General features: G+C 48.9%; 2 protein-coding genes and 2 long non-coding RNA genes across 5 annotated transcripts; 2 read left to right on the forward strand and 2 right to left on the reverse strand.

The window, feature by feature from the left end:
• The first annotated feature begins 423 nt into the window (after positions 1-423).
• Positions 424-11,982, forward strand: LOC129604523 (uncharacterized). 2 transcript variants are annotated; one of them, XR_008695466.1, is made up of 3 exons: positions 424-2,009; positions 2,237-2,543; positions 11,812-11,982. It is a non-coding gene; the product is annotated as an uncharacterized LOC129604523 (long non-coding RNA). The 2 variants fall into 2 exon arrangements; XR_008695467.1 differs by lacking the exon at positions 11,812-11,982 and adding an exon at positions 6,951-7,355.
• Positions 6,204-10,587, reverse strand: LOC114861412 (uncharacterized). The gene is made up of 3 exons (XM_029160572.3): positions 10,160-10,587; positions 7,781-8,465; positions 6,204-7,209 (listed from the first exon to the last, which is right to left on the reverse strand). Exons 2-3 carry the CDS (start codon positions 8,452-8,454, stop codon positions 6,957-6,959), a joined length of 927 nt encoding a protein of 308 aa, XP_029016405.1. The 5' UTR covers positions 8,455-8,465; positions 10,160-10,587; the 3' UTR covers positions 6,204-6,956.
• Positions 11,983-12,899: 917 nt separating the features above from the next.
• Positions 12,900-15,919, reverse strand: LOC114861411 (actin, cytoplasmic). Its single transcript, XM_029160571.3, has 9 exons — positions 15,758-15,919; positions 14,844-14,971; positions 14,640-14,768; positions 14,443-14,553; positions 14,290-14,374; positions 14,038-14,199; positions 13,774-13,965; positions 13,518-13,699; positions 12,900-13,382 (listed from the first exon to the last, which is right to left on the reverse strand). Exons 2-9 carry the CDS (start codon positions 14,967-14,969, stop codon positions 13,239-13,241), a joined length of 1,131 nt encoding a protein of 376 aa, XP_029016404.1. The 5' UTR covers positions 14,970-14,971; positions 15,758-15,919; the 3' UTR covers positions 12,900-13,238.
• A 787-nt stretch (positions 15,920-16,706) lies between these two features.
• On the forward strand, positions 16,707-19,761 carry LOC129604524 (uncharacterized). Its single transcript, XR_008695468.1, has 2 exons — positions 16,707-18,476; positions 18,605-19,761. It is a non-coding gene; the product is annotated as an uncharacterized LOC129604524 (long non-coding RNA).
• The last annotated feature ends 1,169 nt before the right edge of the window (positions 19,762-20,930 follow it).

Raw genomic sequence — 20,930 nt, forward strand, 5'->3', positions numbered from 1 at the left:
TGTTTTTCCAGTGCAGGAGTCTTCTGTCAGCGAGTGTACAGGGGCGCTGGTGTCGGCCGGGGGGGCAAAGTTGGAGGGGCTGATGGCAGATGCAGATTGGATCACCAGAGGACGGGCTCCAGATGGATGAGATGTCTGCAGAAGTGAATGAGGAGGTGAGTGCCGGCCGGCCTGGTCTTTTTAGAGAAGCTGTGGCGTAGGACAAACTGCCGGACTGGCCGTGCCATTACAGGGGACGGAGGCGAGGGAGATGGGGCATTGCTGTCCTTTCGAAGAAGCCCCTTTGTTGGGTAGCGGTGAAGGTGCACAGCGGAACATGTAGAAGCCCCCTGCAGAGAAGCATACTGCAGACCTGCAGTGAAGGATCACACACGAACAGACACGTAGCTCGTTTTGATGGACACTGGGTGGGCTGTTCTTTGACAGGAGGCCTCTGGCTTCCTGGTGCTTTGAAGGGAAGGTTTTCATCCTTGGTCTCGTTTCCAGGGTCCCAGGGTCAGAGGGTCTGTGTGTTAAGCTTCCTTTAGGTCAGGTGAAAATGAGCTTTGGTTTACTAGGAGCAACAGGACGAAGGGGCCGGGGCGTTCAGATGTGGAACTCCTGTTCAGAAGCACGGTGGCTGCAAGGTTGAGAGTACAGATGCTACAAAATGGTATCTGACATTTGATTTCACTAGGGTTACAGGGATGCTCTGTGTTCTGTGGGGATTGGAGGAATGGTTTCATTATGGGTTTTTTTGTTTAGGTGATGTTTTCATCTGTGTATTTGCTTCCGTTTGTTTGGATAAAATGCCCCCGTAACTATGTGCTACTAATGTTTGTGTGAAGGAATATTAAAAGGTGATGATGAGACGTCTCCTCTGGTCTCCTGGTCCTGGTCCTGGTCCTGGTTGTTCTGGTTCAGGTGAACCTACAGTACGGGTTCGTACTCTTTCACTGTGTTTCCCACCGACGGCGTGAGGCGCTGCTACAGCTCAGCCTGGTGTCACATGACAGCAGACCTGGCCTCCGTCCTGCTGGCGGCGCTTCTTCTCAGTCCTGTCTGGGTTTTGTCGTCATGTGACTTCCTGTTTTTTCCTGTTGTACTGATTACTGTGATCTGCTACACCTGTTCTGTTAGTTTGCCCTCCTCGTGTTGCGTCGGTCTGTTTTATAAGTTGTAAGCTGTGCGTTAACCCTGTCCCATGTGTGAGTAGTCATGTCCAATGTGTGATGTTAGTATTTAAGCAGTATTCTTTGTTTGTGTGACTCGTTATTAGTTAGTTTTTGTCCGTGTGTCTTGTTTTATGACCCACTACACTTCTTGTTCTCTGTATCATGGCTCCACTCTCATCAGTCGGCCTGGCTCTCACTACTGAGCCCAGCAGATGTTAATGGTTTTCTGGCGAAGGGATTTGGTTGAGTGTGTAAAAAGTGAAGGCGATAGGACGCAGTTGGGCCTGTTCCCTCACTGCTCACACTGAGCGTTGGATTCGAGGGGGCACGTCTGTCTACAGCTTTGTAACAAGACCCTACTGGCTGTTGGATCCGGTCCTGGACGTTCGTGCCGCACTAAAAGTAAATACCAGGCTGCTAAAGAGGCCTTCCTCTCGTTAGCTCGTCACTCTCACGCGCCTCCAGCCTTTAAAAGCCAAGTTCACTGAGTCCAAACCCTCAGTCGGCCTCTGAGGGTCTGGACCACATGGATCAGTCTGGAGTCACAGGACTTCTGCCCCGTAAATTAAATGAAGAAGCTCAAGTCGACGAATCAAACAGGAGCAGCAGTAAAATCCAAACTGAAAAGCTAAGCAGTCAGCAGGACTCCATCCTTGGACGCCGCTGTCTATCACACAGCTCCTGAACACCTGATGACCTAACGACCGATGGACCGGACCCCTGGAGATGCCCCCAACCACACACAGCTCCATGTAGAAGATGAAACCACTAAACAGAACCACGCTCGCGGCTCCTCAGTGACGTTTTCATTCAGCATCGTAGAAATCTGGATCCGTGAAGTGGGATCTAAATAAGGTGCTTTGAATCATTACAGTAGCAGCAGTCAAAGCTGAGCTCCAAGACGCTTTGCTGTAAAATTACATTTGACATTAGCCTCGTTTTCGTTTTTTCTTTGTTTACGGGTGAAATCCTTATCTAATTCTAATTAGATGGTTGATTCTCAGTGGATATAATTGGTTTTACCAGTAGGAACCAAAAGCACAACTGGAATAGAACTGGAATCTTGTGAATTCTTTCCGCAGGGCGTTAGCCATCGGACCCCGGATCTGTTATTAAGCTGTAACAAATGTGACTTCAAGCTGCGACGTGCCTCCAGCCTTTGTTCGCTGCAGCCGAGGCCGAACCTTGGGCTCTGAGCGGCTGTGAAGCAGCACATTGGCATCCTGTTACCAAGCCAGTGCAAACAAAGCAGCATGAAGCAGAAGCTGACGAGGCTCTGAAGGCCGGATCTTACACAACCCTGAGTCTGCTTCACTTTCCCTGAGTCCTAACAGACGAGCTGAGCTCCGAGCCACCGCCGTTCCCAGCAGCTCTGACTCCTTTCCTCAGGTATGAACTTTCTGGCCTGCGCTGGCGTTGACACATGAATCTAGGAATCCACTTAGTCTTCGCTAAGTGAAAGCATCACTTCCAGGTTTTCACCTGGTGAACACTGATGCTTTTGTTGAGCTTCTTTCACTGCGGTTAATATGATTTACAGCTAAACTACTTGGAAAACAACAGTGTGATGCTAAAGCTCACTAACAAACATCAACAGGCGGCGCCACCAAAGGTCACGTTCTGCTTTGAGACTGTGGAGCCAGTAGGTTAAAGGACACTGGAACGTACCAGCGCTGATCCGATCAGTGGAGGCTCAGACTCCGCTCACCTGTTGAGTGTTTTGTGAACAAAAGCGTGACCTTCCATCACTGACGCACACGTCACTGACGGTCCACTGTGGGAACAAAGACCTTCACCTGCTGTAGTACCAGAACAGAAACAGGACTTTGAGCCAAGCAATGAAAAAATGAAAAACACCCACTTATATGCTTTTATTTTGGCGACCTCATGGATTTGTACAGTTCCAGTTCCACACGTGTTTGTTCTGATGAAGCTGCTTTGTCTCACGTCGCTATTTAAGTGTGTTTCAGGTGAAAGTGTTACCACAGAGCATGAATCTGGCAGAGGAGGAGCTGCCTGACCCTCAAGACAGATTGCCGTGGCAACTGGTAAACAAACAGCGGGTCTATGTGAACACAACCTGTGACTGGATCCCTGCTGGGATCTATTTTAGAGTGGTGCCCGAGGCTGGAGCAACTCCGGTTGTGTTGATAAGTCGTTGTTAGGAGAAAAACAAAATAATTACTTCACATCTGAAGAACTCGGCTCAAACCTTAATTCTTTCAGTCTTTGAGGCATTTGTGTTTGTTCTGAATGTGAATTGCCCGGATGAGCTGATGATTGCTTCAGGCTCCCTCAGAATCTTTCCCTTCTATTTCTGGGGTTTGTGTTGTGAGAGCGAGAGTCTCTGCTCGTCTGCCTTCAGTGGCCATGCCACAGTTTTCTGTCTGCTTGGTTTAATCCTTTCCTGCTCAGGAAACATTTTCCTGACTTTCCGTGCAAAGAGCAAATTACTTGTGTGCAGGCTTCATCCTCCAGGCTGAACTCTGGTGGGTTAACACGGGACGGAACCACAGTGAGACAGAGGAGGTTCTGTATTCTGGCCCCAGGCTGAATATTTGTGGGAGGTGGAGGTAGCGTGCAGGACATCACACAGGTTATAACAGAAGGGAAACCTCAGCTATGCAAATTACTGGCTGCACCTGAAGGCATCGCCATATGTAGCTCAGCTCTCAGTCACTCTGCTAATTTACTGTTGTGGCTTCTTGGTCTTTAATCCAGGGCCGTGTGTGTGTGTGTGTGTGTGTGTGTGTGTGTGTGTGTGTGTGTGTGTGTGTGTGTGTGTGTACAAGCTGCAGTGCCATGTTTCTGTGGCATCATTCACAGATTCTGTCTCCAGTTTCAGCCCTTGAGGCCTCTAAGCTCCCAAAGCTTAGGACTGACATAGTGTTGCAGTTTGAATTTCAGGTGTGATTCACGGAGTCAAACAGGTGTAAGGTCAAACCCAGAAACGGATGTGAACACTGTGATTGAGACGTTTAAGTTTCTGATTTTAAAAAGTGAGCGCAAATGTATTTATAAAACACATTTTTCTGTTTGTTTTTACATTCAATTTGACATCAGTGAAGAGAAAATATGGAAGCAAACAAACGTCTGTGTTTGACCATGAACCATGTCCACAGGTTGTTTGAAGATCAAATACAGGAAAACTGGAACCAAAACAAGGTTCAATGTCACAGACACAACTACAAAATAAAAGCCCCAACAAGCTGTTATCACACTATTAGAGGCTGAGGCTGGGCAGCGTCACATCTGGCAGCATCAGCACCCCCCCTTCTCCCTGTACACTAATGACTGCACCTCAGGGAACCCGTCTATGCAGACGACATGACCGTCGTTGGGCTCCAGGACGGTGATGAGTCTGCATAGAAACAGGAGGTGGAGCAGCTGGTCCAGTGGTGCAGTCAGAACCAGCTGGAGCTCAACACGCTCAAGACTGTGAGGATGACGGTGAAGAAGCGCCTGCCCCCCTCACCATCCACAACAACAGTGTCCACCGTGGACTCATTCAGGTTCCTCGGGTCCACGAGCTCCCAGAACCTGAAGTGCACCTCCATCACTGTGTGGTTTGGTTCAGCCACCAAACAGGACAGACACAGACTGCAGAGGGGGGTCCGGTCAGCAGAGAAGATCATCAGGACCGAGCTTCCTTCCAACCAACACCTGTACCGGGCCAGACTCAGGAACCCGGCAGCAAACCTCACCGCTGACCCCACACTCAAACTGTTCAAGCTCCTCCCTCTGGCAGAGCTATGGCCACCAGAACCACCAGAACCACCAGAACCACCAGACACAGAGTCAGTCGGGTCTGCTTCTGTTTCTTGCTGTCTATTAGTGTGAGGAGGAACCCATAGAACCCTACAGAACCAACATGAGGTGGTAACAAGACCGTGGACCAGCTGTGTGTTCAGGCTGCGTGCCCACGCACAGAACTGCATCCTGGGAAACTGGCAGCATCAGGAGACAATGAGGACATTGTTTCCATAACAGACAAAGTGTGTCTGTGTGTCATGGACAGTTCTGAATGAGGTCAAAGAACGTCAGCCCGGCTCTGTCCTCAGCTCACATGAGGCCTGCCGCTAAAGGAAGCTTGTCTTTTCTGGGTTCTGGGACGGCCGTAAGATTCCACTCGGGCCAGAACCCGTCAACCCTCAGCTTTAATCTCTATTACCACCTTTGGGCTTGTGCAGCCACACACCCAGACCTGGTTCTGTTTGGGCCGTGTCCCGTCCAACCTGACCACAGACACCACGGCTTTAAGCACAGAGGGATCTGACTCCGGTCACCTGTCTCCAGTGACTGGTTGGTTCTGGGTCGCTGGACGGCAAGATATTTGACTGGTTCGCGGGTTTCAAGCTGTGGGCTTCATGGAAACAGGCTCATCCTCATCACCTTCAGGATGGACCTTGATGTTCTGGATGCGATGCAGTAAAAGAATGGGAACCTGCTCACACACAAGACAGACCGTCAGTGAAAGCTGATACATGAAGCTTCACTGAGCAGACACCTGCTGTGACCTTTGGCTCCTGAGGTCACTGTGTGACATGAACCTATAAAAACACACCATATAGGACACGTTACTTGCAGACAGAACTTAGCAGAACTGGACTCAAAGGGAGGAAACTGGATCAGCGTCTGAGAAAAGAAGCTGAAAACATGATTCATTCAGTGAAGCTTTTATTCAAACACTCGTCTTAGATTGTGACGACAGCTTCGACCTTGGCTCTGGTTTGAGTCCAGTCCAAGCGGGTCGTGTCCGTGGACGTGGACGTGTTTGAGCTGGAAATGTTTAGGCTCCTCATAGAACTGGTGTAAATCACAGGACAGGCGTCAGCAGCGCCACCTGCTGGACAAACAGGCGGACCCAAAAGCCTCCGACCTCGAACCATCGGTGCCGCCGCGCTGCAGAAAGAGGGGAACGAAAACACGCTCGAAACCTCAACAGGTTCTGATCTGCAGCCAGTCGCGTTCTACAGGAAGAGAAACGTTCGATGGGTTTAAACCACAGAACCAGTTAACTCTACTACTCCACACGTAGTTCAGTCGTAAATTCATGTTTGTTCATTTTTCCTCATTTAAACTTCACTCGTTTAAAAGCATTTAAAACTGAGTTTTCCCTGTAACCTAAAAATGACAAATACATTAACAAGGATTTTATTTATTAAGACAAACATGTGAAAGTGCCAGCTTTGCTAAAACAGCTACATAAATAGATAAAAAAAGGTTTTATTTTACACGAGTGGGTGAAACTGGACAGAGAATAAAAACAGTCCATAAAAGTGAATAAAACATTTCTTCTCCAGACAAATGTTCCACAGATGAGCTCCGGGTCTGATTTGCAGGGCAAACCTTCAGTCGAGCACCGAAATAAACTCCTCTCATGTGAAGGACGTCACAGATCCATTGACGGGACGGGCCTGGGCTCAGGTCAGTTCAGCACAACTCCTCCACCTACGCAGCTCAGCTCGTTTTATGACTCCTGTTTAGAAGCAGAGGCTGTGCCTTCAAACACAAGCAGACAGGGACCGGAGCCTTAAACCGTCTCCAACCTCCTGCCTCGGTGGTTCCTGACACTTGGGTCAGTGGTCAGACTCTGATTTGTTCAGCCGTCTCCTTTCCTGATACTGAGCTGAGGAAGGTCTGAGTTAAGGTTATGGGCTTTTGCTTCAAACAGAATAAAGTAGTGCCTGAACAGAGTGTTGGCTGTGAAATTAATGCTAAGTGCGTCGATGCTGATTAACTGGGTGCAGATGAGACGATGCGAGTTGTGGTATTTTTCCCCCCTTTAAATCTTAGAACATGTTAGGTTTTGCTGTGGGTGATGAGGAAGATGATGACGCCCGTCAGCAGCATCATCATCATCACCACAGACGTCAGGAGGAAGGCCCGGCACGCCGGCCGACCCGTCAGGCTGAACAAGGCTCCGCCCACGCCGCCGGCCTCGCTGCGGCGACCCCCGAGGGGCGGGCTGGGAAGCCCCACGTCCAGCGAGCGGTTCCCTGACCTCAGGGACGAGAGCGACCTCTGACCCCAACGATGACCACCTTCATGGGCCCTAATGAGAAATGCAGTGAGATTTCAACCTGACATTTCTATAAAAAGGAACAGTGTGAATCAAAGTTATGCTTTAGTAACTGTGATCGACATCCAATAAAAAGGTTCACTCCAGACAAGTTTGATCCAATAAATCAGACTTGTGACCTTTGGACTCTGGGTTTTTACTTGAGCAGTCTTCGTGTCAGTTCTGCTTCCAAGTCGTGGAATCACGACGATCATTTAAGATGCAACTATTTCGGTTTGTGATGCACTGAAATAAAAGGCCACATTTAACAACAGGTCACGGATGTTTCCTCCACTAGAAACAAACATCTGCCTGAAAGCCAACATGAGGTCAAACAGTGAGAGTGTGGATGCTTCAGAACCACATGGATTCTGAGCAACAATACCCATCTGACGCCTACTGTCAGCGGAGGAGACGACCCTGAACATGTCTGCAGACCCTGCAGTGGATTCACAGGTTGAAGGAGTTCAGATGATGTGATGCATTGAAGAAACAATCGCAGACTGAACCAGCCCTCAGGTATTAAATTCTGCGGAAACGCGAGGCCCCGGCCCCTGACACTGACCTTTTGACCTCCAGCTTCCCTTTGCTGCGGAGGAAGCGGATGCTGTAGACCCTCTGCATGGCCGCCGGCAGGAAGGACAGCACGTCCGGGTCTGTGGTGAGCTTGGGCAGGCCCAGGGAGGGCAGCGGCGTGAAGCTGCGGCACAGCGGGCACTGGATGGCGCTGGGCTCGGTGGACTTGACGTTGATCCGGGCCAGGCACTCCAGGCAGAACGTGTGCTTACAGTGGAGCATCTTGGGACAGCGGAAGATGTTGTTGAACTGGCTGAAGCAGATGGAGCACTCGAGGTCCGGACAGGACTCCTCGGAGCACTGAGCGGTGAGGGGGGGGCGCGGTTCTGGGGACGGGAGGATGACGGAGATCTGGCAGGTGGGAGGAGCGTCGAGGGGAGGATACGGGTTCGGTGAGGGAACATGTGACTGAGTGGAGACTGGAGCCAGGCTGAACTGAGACCTTGGGCTGAGGCTGAAGCCAGAGTCTGTGGCCGGAAGCGGCAAAGTGAAGCGATCAGGGTTCGGTGATTGGACCATTTGTTGGCCTCCATTTGAGGCCCGATAGGTAGAGTTCACAGCGGAGCTATGACCCGTCTGGATCACAGGAGGATGCACCAGACTGGACGAGGACGGATTATCACAGGGTCCAGAGGTCAGGCTGGTGGTTCCGTAGGGGTTCATGACTGGAGGAGCTGCGGTGAGGAGACGTCAGCAGGACCAGGAGGTCAAAGGTCACACACACACACACAGTAAGAAACTAATACGTTACAGTGGGAAAGTTCTGGAGCCAGAATCACTTTACTGCTGCTTTTCTCTGGTTAGAACAGAAGTAGAACAGACAGTTAAATGGTCGGAAAAGTTTATAAACCAGAAAACAATATTTGATGCTGAATAATTTCTCTAGAAACATTTTGATGAAGGATCAGGTGATTTTAGTTCAAATCTCTCCTGAACATAGCTGACAATAGATTCTGCTGTTGGTTCTGGTATCAGGATCCATTTTAGAAATACTACTCCCATGGCAGGTGGTTTAGATTCTAGGCTTCTAGCCTCAGGCTGGACCTACCTTGGCTGTGGAGCAGGCGTCGTTTGTCTGTGAGCAGCCGACCTGCTCAGCAACGGCTCCTCTGGTTTGCATAGCGTTACGTAAAAGCGGGCCTAGAACGCCAGTATTTTACAACTGGACCGTGTTCTTAATATCAGGTGCCATCAGGAATAAATTTGCATCTACAGTTTTATTTACAAAGGCAAAACACACGCAAAAACAGCTGCAGTCCAGAATGTCCTCAGCTCCAACAGCACGACCGCGTAGTACCAGCCCAGTGTAGGTCCAGCGGACTCACACGGGTCAAAGCAGGCCAAATGTACCGACCCATATGAGCTATGGAGTGCCGAATGTAAAAGGAGCACCTGTAACTAGTTTTCTCACATTTAACTTAATGACACAGGTTTTCTCACATTTAGTTAAATGGGCAAAAGTCTAAATGTAAATGTAATTGTTAAATCTGAAAACTGAATATTCATGAATATTTAAGTAGACTCCACCCCTACCCTCAAACAGCGCTGGTCTAAGATCAGTGACGCGGACTCAAACACGTCAAACAGTACGCATAGCTCCGCCCACATCTGACTCTGGATCGGCGCACCAAAATACTGGAGAGAAGCCTGAAGTCGAAGCCATCATGGCCGCCAGCTCCGACTCCCTCCCGTTGGGGGAGATTGAACGGGCTGTAACGGCAGGTGTGCGGGCTGAGGCTCCGCTTCAAACTGCCATTCTGTCGTAAACACCATTAATGAGGAGTCAAGTAGGTTTAAAAAGAATATTTCTGTGGCGCCGGTGGAGAATTAGTTAGCTAACTATACTAGCTAGCCGAAGTTACGTCCAGGCTAAAAACAAAAGTTTCCAGATCTGATGTGGGCGGGGTTTGCGCGCACTGTTTGAGGTGATTGAGTTCGCGTCTCTGATCTGAGACCAGCGCTGTTTGAGGGTAGGGGTAGAGTCTACTTGCACATTCGTGAATATTTAGTTTACGCTCTGAACATTTATATTAAACATTTACATTTTGACTTTTGCACATTTAAATAAATGTGAGAAAACATGTGTCATTTAGTTAATTGTAAAAGAACTAGTTATAGGTGCTCCTGTTACATTCAGGGCCCCACACTGAGCTCGGCCCAGTTGTCACCTTCCCCATTTTATTAGGTGCTGCACTAAAAACCTCTAATCATAGTGGCTCTGTTTGTTTCATGAATCTCTGCAGACCTTCAATCAAGGATAAAATGACGCCAATGAATTAGAGCTTAATAAACAGAGTCTGTTCCTCCTTCTTAGATGAAGATGTTTGTGTCTTTTGTCCTCCTGCCGTGAAAGAAAAGTGAAACTCACCGCTCAACTCTGGGGCAGCACCAACCGGGTCCTCACACACACCCCGACGTCAGGATGGCACCAGGAGGTACCGGTTCTGTTCTGGGAACTGGCCTTCTCTGTCTTTGGGGGATCCGGTTCTAAATGGATCCGTGAATCACCTGCCGACAGCAGATCGCGCACCTGATGCTAATTAACAGACCCACGCGCCCCACAGCGCGGAAGACACGGAGTTCACCAGTGGGTTCCTTCACTTTGATACCTGATGGCGAGCTGTGTTCAACGTAGCTTTGTTGTGTGTTAGCTTGATGAAGCTAACACGTTTGTGTTGATCATGCACGAGTGTTTTAATAAATAGAATATATTTTATTGAATTGTATCGGGGTGCTGACCACGCCCGTTCCTAAACTACCCTCCGTAGGTCGGAGTTTAATAGGTGGAGACGTGGGCGGGTCTCTCTCTGTCTTTCCGGTTCCGGTCACGCCTGCAGTCCAGGCAGCAGCGGCGAGTGTGGGTGTGTGACGGGTGCGGTCACCGGCGGGCGTGTTGACGGACGCAGCGGAGAGCGCAATAGAAGCCACTGCCGCTTTGTTTGTGTTTGGTTTTGGAGTTGTTTGTTTTGTTTATTGTTTGTGTCATATTATAAACCATTTTAATTTGATGTGTGAAATAAAGTATTGTGTATTTTCCATTTTCAAAAGTGATATCCTAACCTGTGTGGGAAACCCACCGTTAACTCAGTGTTTGTGTAGAGAAGCTGTTGGTCACAGAATGTAATAGCAGCCAGAGATTTACAGTTATTATTTAAACTCAAAATAACCACATGTAAAAAGTGCGTTCTCTTTAAAACTAGATAACTACTACTTTACATTTATTCTAAGACTCAAGAGTTTTAGAATAAACGAACAATGAACCGGTCGGTTCATAGAACGTTTGACAATGAAATATATCAAGGTTCCGTTGTTTTTCCAGTGACCAGTGCATTTGTTTTTCCTATCAGGCAACTGTGGGAGACTAGAGTACTTTAAATGCGCTTTGTTCAATTCATGTATGCAGTGTTCATTGTTGGTCGGTGTCGGGTTCACAAACACCCCACAGTGTATAATTTTGCCCGTGTCTTATTTTTGTTCTTCAATTTGCATTTTCTGACAAGCATTGCTTTTTACGGGTTTCCTCTGAATGCCTCATGTTGTGTGTCGCGAGGAGACGGTCGATTAATTAACTATTTGAGTTGAAACGCAAAATAAAGAGGACAACTCCACTGGTCCTCTGTGCTTTAACCAGTAGTAGCACAACCCTTGTCATGATTTTCAAGTGTCTTAAATATCTGTTCTAAGGCATCAATTGTGTGACTGTTGCAATGGTCAGGTGTGTTTTTTTCTGTTTTGTCTTTGTTTTATCTGCTGCAGTAATACAATACTTAATGCAATACAAAAGCTGATTCTGATCTTTCTGTGCTGAATAGTTGTTGCTGTAAATTCACTGCTTTTAAACGGACGTACTGCAACAATGTTTTATCAGTTTTTATGACTAGTAATTTAGTAATATTTAAGAATAAAGGGACACTCAGATTAGTTGCTGCCACCCATTACCTTGGCTAGCAGCAACTCTAACGCTAATTCAATATTAATATTTACCATTAATATTGATTGATTCGTTTCATCCTTTTGTAGGTAATATCGGACGGTCGCGTATCGTCACAGAGACCATTGGGAGCCACAACCGTCTTGTTGTTCCAGCCACTAACAGCAGATGAAGAAAAGAGAGGGTTTTGGATAAATGAGCAATCTGTGGCTTTCTAACAACTGTATGCTTTGATTCAAAATAAAAACTTGCTGAATGACTTAGAAACGATGTCTTTATTCAAACACAATGTTAAAATATAACCACTTGTCCCAACGTGAGATTAAAAATAAAAATGAGATTTATAGTGGAAATGAGAACAGAGGCTGTCTAAGGATGGTTTTGACCACAGTGTGTTGGGGTAACAGCGCCATCTGGTGGCTTCTGAACTACAGTAATGTCAACCAAAAGCCCTAAAGATGTAAGATGAGGCATGTAGCGGAGTGTAGCCGGCTTCTCCTCAACGCCCTCTCGACAGTTAATAATATCACTGTGAAAATGAAGACATCCATCGTACTGCCAAATGCACTGAATCCACCCTAAACTTACCAGCTCTCACCTGCAAAGCTTTAAAAATATAAAAAAGCAGTCCAGTCACTTCACCTTCAGACCAAGCACCGTTAACAGCTGGAGAAACCATAGTTTAGCATGAAGACAATGATTTAACAAGTTCCAAGAGTCACAAAAGAACTACTTTACGGCCATTGTATGAAAATAAAACCAAGACAGACAATATTTTCAGCAGCACTGGTGTATTTAGGTCAAGTAGCAGGAGGCTGACTTTACTGTGGAAGGACAGAGGTTGAGCAGTTTTCTCCTGAATAGAGGTCAGCTCTGCATGACAGGTGTTGGTCACACCTGAAACTGTTCAATACCTGGATGCTGGTCTGAGCATTAGCTTCTCGTTACATCATCCAATAAAGGGTGACTGAACCGTTGAAGCAGAGCTGGACTGCGTCCATTGGGGTTGAACTGAAGCAGCACTGGCTCTTTTCACATGTCTGGATTATGCTGCTGCAAGGGTTCCTCCAGCTCAAACTAGTTAATACACTGCTATGAACTACAGGTGAAACACTCCCTAACGAGCTGGGATCAACCAGTGACTAACGTCACTCACACAGTAACAGACACCAACAGCTGTAAACAAATGGTGCATTTTATTGACAACTATAAACACTCCTGAAGAGCACAGATACAGCTCAGCTGACAAATGACAAAGGCTGGGTAGTGACGTGCACGTGATTTATTGCACCCGGTTGTTACGAGGGACACAGACATAACCATATTCACTGATCAGTAGTTTATCACCAGGAGCGAAAAGCCGAGCACAGTTAGACTAACGTTCAGAAATGTTTGAAAGTCCAGCAGGTGGAAAGTCTGCCCAGCTGTAACAAATGTAAAAGGCGTGGACTTGTTTGTGTTCACAGGACGAACAGACGACACAGCATCAAGCTTCTCTGCAGAGCAGGACGAGCCTTTAGAAGCACTTGCGGTGGACGATGGCTGGGCCGGACTCATCGTACTCCTGTTTGCTGATCCACATCTGCTGGAAGGTGGAGAGGGAGGCCAGGATGGAGCCACCGATCCAGACGGAGTACTTCCTCTCAGGGGGAGCAATGATCTAGAAGAGGAGCAAAGTCGTGAGCGATCGAGGATTGAAGCACAGACGGGGGACAGTCCGTGGGTGAAGAACAGCAGCCACTAGAGGGCGCCAGAACCCAGTCACACTGGAGGGTCAACAGCACTGGTTTCATACCTTGATTTTCATGGTGGGTGGCGCCAGAGCAGTGATCTCCTTCTGCATGCGGTCGGCGATGCCAGGGTACATGGTGGTTCCGCCCGACAGCACAGTGTTGGAGTACAGGTCCTTACGGATGTCCACGTCGCACTTCATGATGCTGTTATAAGTGGTCTCATGAATGCCAGCAGACTCCATTCCTGCCGGGATCACACGTTCGCGTTAATGCAGCCTCAACCAAGACGCTGCTGCAGACATTAAAGCATTGACCCACCGAGGAAGGACGGCTGGAACAGCGCCTCGGGGCAGCGGAACCGCTCGTTGCCGATGGTGATGACCTGTCCGTCAGGCAGCTCGTAGCTCTTCTCCAGGGAGGAGGAGGAGGCGGCCGTTTGCATCTCCTGCTCGAAGTCCAGAGCCACGTAGGCCAGCTTCTCCTTGATGTCCCTCACGATCTCACGCTCGGCTGCAGGTCAGAGGTTCTGTTCGTTACTGGTCCAACGAGGCCTGACTCTGGAAAGCAAAGCGCCTGACTTACCAGTGGTGGTGAAGCTGTAGCCCCTCTCCGTGAGGATCTTCATCAGGTAGTCGGTCAGGTCTCTGCCGGCCAGGTCCAGACGCAGGATGGCGTGAGGCAGAGCGTAGCCCTCGTAGATGGGCACGGTGTGACTCACGCCGTCGCCGGAGTCCATCACGATACCTGAAAGAAAGGGCACGGATCAGCGGCGTTCAGCCGAGGCCAGGCTGCAGTTCCTCCATCGGCCACTAGAGGGCACCGCGCGTGTCTCACCTGTGGTACGACCGGAGGCGTAAAGGGACAGGACGGCCTGAATGGCCACGTACATGGCTGGAGTGTTGAACGTCTCAAACATGATCTGAAACACACGTCAAGTCAGTTGACACGTGGCGTCACAGGCTGTGAAACGCGAGGCCGCTCGCCCACCTGCGTCATCTTCTCCCTGTTGGCCTTGGGGTTGAGCGGCGCCTCGGTCAGCAGCACCGGGTGCTCCTCGGGGGCGACTCGGAGCTCGTTGTAGAACGTGTGGTGCCAGATCTGCAGGACACATTTTGGGCATCAAGTGTCCTGCTTTGTCGCAGCGAGTCCCGCAGAAGCGCCAGTCGGCAGCGCCGAGGCCTCACCTTCTCCATGTCGTCCCAGTTGGTGACGATGCCGTGCTCGATGGGGTACTTCAGGGTCAGGATGCCTCTCTTGCTCTGGGCCTCGTCTCCCACGTAGCTGTCCTTCTGTCCCATCCCCACCATCACTCCCTGCAAGCACAGCAGCGTCAGCCCGCGCTCCGCTGGGCCCGGCCCGGCCCGACCCGGCCCGGCGCCGCTCCTTACCTGGTGTCTGGGGCGACCCACGATGGAGGGGAACACGGCTCGGGGGGCGTCGTCCCCGGCGAAGCCAGCTTTGCACATGCCGGAGCCATTGTCGATGACGAGGGCGGCGACGTCGTCTTCTTGCATGACTGAAGGAGACGCATGTAAAGGGTTAAACAGCACATCAACCAATCTGAGCCAGAGGTTTACACTTGCGGCACCATTGATGCAACGTTTGCAGTGTGGCTGCTTCCCTTTGAACTGGTTTTACTTCCTGCATCCAGTAACCCCCCCCCCCCCCCCGGGGTGGGGCAGTTCACCCAGCTCCGACTCGCCCTTCCGCACATTGCAACATGTCGAAGCAGAACAGAAACCGCTCCCTCGCTGCACCGAACGACTTCATGTGGGACGAGCCCGACTCACGCGGCAACGGGTCATTTGGTGCTGAGTGACGTCAGCGTGGGAGCGGCACCAGGAAGTGTGTGATGCGGCTCTTGCGTTTGGATGTAGACGGTTCAAAAACCAACTGACCCAAAGCACTTAACGGAACCAGAATTATTAGAAACTGGTCAGAGGTTCTAAACCACTGCGACCTTAATAAAATAAAACTTTCAAGAACCAGCCAAACTTTCTCAGGTCCAGTCTGTTGCAGCCGCTTCCTGCTTCAGACGCAGTCAGGTTTCCGCTTTTTGTGAAACGAATTAATTTCAGACACTTAAGTCAAACCTTTAAATCTTCAACTCGCTGTCTCACATTAGACAAAAGAAAAGCGGTTTAACGGGCTTTTGGACACAGTCAGACGCTTCATTCACCTGCGACCGACTGGAAACCAGTACGGCCACCAAATCACAGTTTAGCAGACATCCTGCAACTTATTCATATTTACACACAGTCAAAAGAAACAACAACTTTAAAGCACTAGTGATGGTTCGTACCTGAGCAGGTAAGTCTTAGGTGTGTGTCTGTCTGTCGGTCGGTCGGGTCTTCAGGTGTCCTCTGCCCCAGCTGAGCTCGGTAAATGCAGCATCACCACACAACGCGCGCCGGTTTTATCTGCGTCTCGTGCGCCCCGTGCGTTGTCCATAAAAGGTAACGTTCTCTTAGCGAACGCTCTCATTGGTGCAGGTGAGCATGCGCCAGCAGGTTGCCAAAACTCGCCTTCCTATTGGCTGGAGCGGGCATCTGTCACAGGGGTGGGGGGAGCAGGCGGAAAACGTCTGTTTCCCTCCGCGCCACAGAAGAGCCGCAGGGTGCGCGTGCGTGCGTGCGTGCGTGCGTACGTGGGGTAAGCGTGTTAGAGAAGGAGCGCTGTGATTGGCCTGTTAGACCGGAAGGTTTGCTACAGGCTGGAAATGTGTCATGTGGAAAAAAGTGTTTAACAAAGCGAACCGCTCTATTAAACCTCATATTTAATCCAGAATATTAAGCAGCGTTGATTTGAATCAAACCTTGAATGTGACTGATTATTTTTGGTGAGTTCAGACACTCAGCTCCTCTGGGCACTGGTTATAATAATCTGGCCCTTGAGCTGCTTAGTGTTGGGATGTTTGTTTGACTCATCTAAAGCCTTTAGCACCAGAACAGCGGTTCCTGGGTCCAAGCGTTGGTGGAACCAGCACACACGGCGTCTGCCTGTTTCAGCTGAAGCGCTTCTGTTGAAATCACCACTTCCCTATTTCCACATTTAGCTGATTCATGAACAGGCCTGCCGTCTGCGGAACCGGCCGCTCACGCTCACGCGGGCCCGTTTCGCCTGCTTTGGTTTGAACATCTGGCGGCACCGCGTTCTGCTGGGTTCCGCTGGTGGCTCCGATCGGCGCGTTGCTGGTTTGACAGCTGTGCAGCGACGGTGTCATGTCTGCGGAGCAGAACCGTTCTTGTAAAGTGATGAAGGTCGTGTTGGTGCTGCATCATCAGATGAACCGGTTCTGGTTTCAGGCTGAAGCTGCTTCAGGAAGATGCTGGATTTGAGCCTCACTCATCGACGTCGGCTGATCCACATTCAGATGGCTCATCTTTGCTCAGGTGTTGATACGAATGAGGCCCACAGAACCAGGACCCGTGGACGTGAGGAGGTTTCAGCCTGAGACCAGAGGACGGAACCCAAAGCACGGCGGCGCAGGATGAAGCTGGAAAACTGCAAAAACAAGTGGCTTCTATCTGACGGAACCTGTCGACTCACCTGACTGTGTCTGAGCTGATCAACATCTGCCTCCGTTTCACTTGGTGCTGAGCCTCATCATTAGTCTGTTTGATCCAAAGGTTCAACAGAAGCTGCGTTGATGTGACGTTTTCAGCTTCTTCCTTCACCTTCATCTCATGCTTCACATCAGGGACCTCACGCTTTGCCTCTGTTGGTTTCATGTGGATCTGGACCAGCAGCCGAGGCAGCGTCCATCCGCCGTGTCCAAACGGACCTGGAGCAGAACCAGTAGAACCAGAACGCAGGTGCAGTACTGCAGCACAGAACCAGACCTGGTTTGTGTCTGTGACATTAGACTTTATTTGAACTGGAACCCTTCATTTTCTTCATTTCTCTTCTTCTTTGGTTTTACTGTTAGATTGAGAGACGTTTTTTCCTCTAACCTTTTTCCTTTTGTAACTTGGCTTCTGACCAATGGCGAGGCAGGATTCCAGGACTGCCGCTGTACCTGCCAGGTGTGGCCACGCCCAGCGAATGTCAGGCTGAGGCTTCTTCCCTCGTGTCCTTGTATGGACTTAACTGCAGCTGACATTCCTGTGAGCGACACACCTGCTTCCTACCTGTCCTTCCTGCATCGTGTGAAGAATGCAGCAGCCTGGAACTGAACTCGCACTTCACGCTCAGCGTAAGTGTTGTGATGATGAAAGTGTGGCGGCGGGTGGAAGTGCAGCAGAGTGTTTGCTGCTTCCTTATATGGACGTAGCTGCAGCGGTGACGCTCAGGATGAAGGAACCGCAGCCGAAGCCGCCGCCGCAGCAGTAATAGAGCTGTGCCCACGCCGCTCGAACCCGTGAACACGCGCCGCTCTCCGTTCGGACCCTGATACCGACACGTTGGGCCTGAGTCTGAGAGCCCGCAGAACGCGAGCGCGGCGCCGGTCCGGGGCCCTCGCCTGCAGCCGCCACATTCCACGGCCGGTCGGGGCCTGTTGATGGAGGCGTGTCTGACGCAGTCACAAGCAGCCACACACGGACGCGGCGCGTCCTGTGAGTGCCTCCTCGCCGTGACCTTTAACCCCAGGAGCAACATGCAGAGGCCTGAAACCTGCAGCTCCGTCAGCCGGCTTCATGACACTTAAAGAGTTAAATAACAACCTGCTAATGATTCCTGTTTATTCAGTGTTAAAAGAATCCTGAGAACGATCGTCTCCTCGCTGTTCAGTTTATTGAACCTAACGACGGCAAAAGATCCTGAAAGCGAAACCTACAGCAGCTCCCTGTTTTAGTCCTGCAGTGCTAAGTTCAGCTCGTGGACCAAACAGACCAGGAGTCACTGACAGAGACTGGGCTGCGCTTCTACTGGGACAGTGAACCCGCACCCACTAACAAAGTCATAAAACCCGGGCTCCTGCGGACGCGTCCCCGGTCCACCAGCAGAGGGCGCCACAGTCCAACAGCCCAGAACTGAACCGAGCAGCGCAATGTGGAACAGCTGATCAGGTTTACGTTCAGGTAAAACCTTATTTTAGCTGCAGGTTGGATCCTACAAAATAAAAGCAGAGGTGACTGAACATATTTAACATACGGAACAACAAAACACACGTTTGTGTAGAAACACATCTATGTCTCATTTGCTGCAGTTACATGGATCGGAGTCGGGTCGAGTCCAGTGGGTGTGACGCGTTCTTTTCATTTACTGAGGATCAGCAGACCGTTGATCGGCTTCCTTTTCATTGGAGATGTCCCGCTGCTGCCGTCAGCTCCACCTGGTGTTTCCTCGCTCTGCTCCAGCTCCCTCTCCATCCTTTACTTTTCTTTTGACTGTGATCTGATTTTCTTCTGAGCTTGAAGCCTTTGCTCCGTTTCTCCTTTCTTCGCTCCTTTTTGATCTTCTCCTCCATTTCCTTGAGTTGTTCTCAATTTTCTCTCCCTCTTCATTTCTGCTCTCTGTTCTTATCCTTCATTTATTTCCTCCATTTCTTTTGTCCTTCTCCTTTTGGGATCTTGTCAGGAATCAGTGATTTCATCAGGGTCAGATCATCCGCTTTTCTGATGATGATGATGATGATGATGATGAAGTCCACTTACTGTCTCTCTCTCCGTGAAGCGCCCGATGTGCAGCTCACACGACGCCGTCACAGCCGCTGAGCCGCTCCTCGCACCGCTTCAGCTGTTCTCTGCCATGGATGGTGTTTTGTGTCCAGAGACATTTCTCTTGTTCCACTGCAGCTTCGTTTTCAGATCTGTCAACTGAGTTGTGACTGCGAGCCACAACCAGTGTGGTACCAATTCATCCATGGTGCTGGGTGGTTGCTCTACCCAGTGTGGCCACAGGCTGATGGGGATGGGATACAGTAAATAATGTATATAATTTCAATAGGTTTTAGTTTATTACATAGTGGTTCTGTTCTGAATATTGCTTATAGTGAAATATATATTCATTATTGTCATATTTATTTAAACTGAGCTCATCAGTCAGTTCAGTCATTACGTGATGTCCTCACTTGGACCTGTTCCACGGACATGTATCACAGTGGTCGTTAAAGTAACTTGTTTAGGTGCACATTTCTTTCATTATCAACGCTCCCTTTCTAACGGTGGCGGTTTCTCTCTCTCTCCAAAGTGTTCAATATTAAGTTACTTATAGCACAAACATTTTCCAAATGTCTGTGCATGATCTACACAAATCGAGTTTTACCGCCACTCGTGTTGTAGTTAAAAGAAAATGAAGACTGAGTAATTCTGCCCCTGAATTGCTGCGATCTGCTTTCAATAAAGTGCCAATGTTAAACCTGGATTAAGTTGAACAAGCATCATTTAAAAGTATTCTCAAACGCTTTCGATTCCGTTCCGTTCATTCTAGATTTATATGCAACCATTTCCTGGTTTTTGTGTCTGTGAGCATTTCTTTATGACATCAAACTATTTAGTGGCAAAAAAACAGGGTGAGAAGTGAAATGTCAAAGCGCAGCAACGAGGACACAGAAAAGACACGTCATAAATGATCTGTCTGTGACCGGGCGTCTACTTCATATTATAGTACAGCACGAGCGCCATAGAATGTGAAAGCCCCGTTTATAACGGGCAGTTTTGTCCGTGTGATAACACGGTGAATTCTTTGCATAAAAACGCTGCAGGTCGTATTTAACGTCCCCCCATTAAACATTAGATGTGGTTTAATTAAACGTGTTTGGCCAATGAAATAATGTCGGCCAGTATGTTGTCCAGTCAAGAAAATCACAGCTTTACTGAAGGTCTAATGTTTCTTTATTCATTCATTGTCCTCAAACCAACGTTATCGCTGGATGAATAAACTGCACAACCTAATAAAACACATGGACCGTATATGCGCTGCGTCAAGTAGTTAGAATATTACATTAACACAGTTAACTTCGCAATTAAGCACAAAATACTGTAGCTCTACGATGTCCATAACCTACATAATAACTGACCTTGTTACAGCGTTTAAGTGAAGCTTTATGCAAAACACCGTCACTGAGTTCCTCATTACTTTCTCTTCCTACACTGCACGTTCTTCCTTTGTGGTGCTTTCAGGGTCCCTCCGAAATAATAACACTCTGCTTGAAGGAATGTTGTGTTAGCCAGATGTTAGCCATAATGAGACTATTTAACACTACACACAGACACAAATACATTGTTCATGGAAATACACAACATTCTCAAACGTTACAATCAGTATTTGCAACCCAGCGGTTTTTACAAATTTGTGCAACATAAAACTGGATTCAAATGCGTCACAGCTGCTTTTTTCTATTGTGTGTTTGTGTTACTCATTCCTTTTCTCGTCTCTTCTTTATCCTGCTCTGACTCAGGTCCTTTTCCTTGACTGAATCTGGATTTATTTGTTCCTGTATGTCTTTTAGTTGTCTTTTTGTTCTGTGTTTTTCTTTTCGGTCTCATCAATTAGTTCCTTCAGTTTTTTAAGCTTCGTCACTGCTTCATTGT

The sequence above is a fragment of the Betta splendens genome, chromosome 9, assembly GCF_900634795.4.
Source record: "Betta splendens chromosome 9, fBetSpl5.4, whole genome shotgun sequence".
Lineage (NCBI taxonomy): Eukaryota > Metazoa > Chordata > Actinopteri > Anabantiformes > Osphronemidae > Betta > Betta splendens.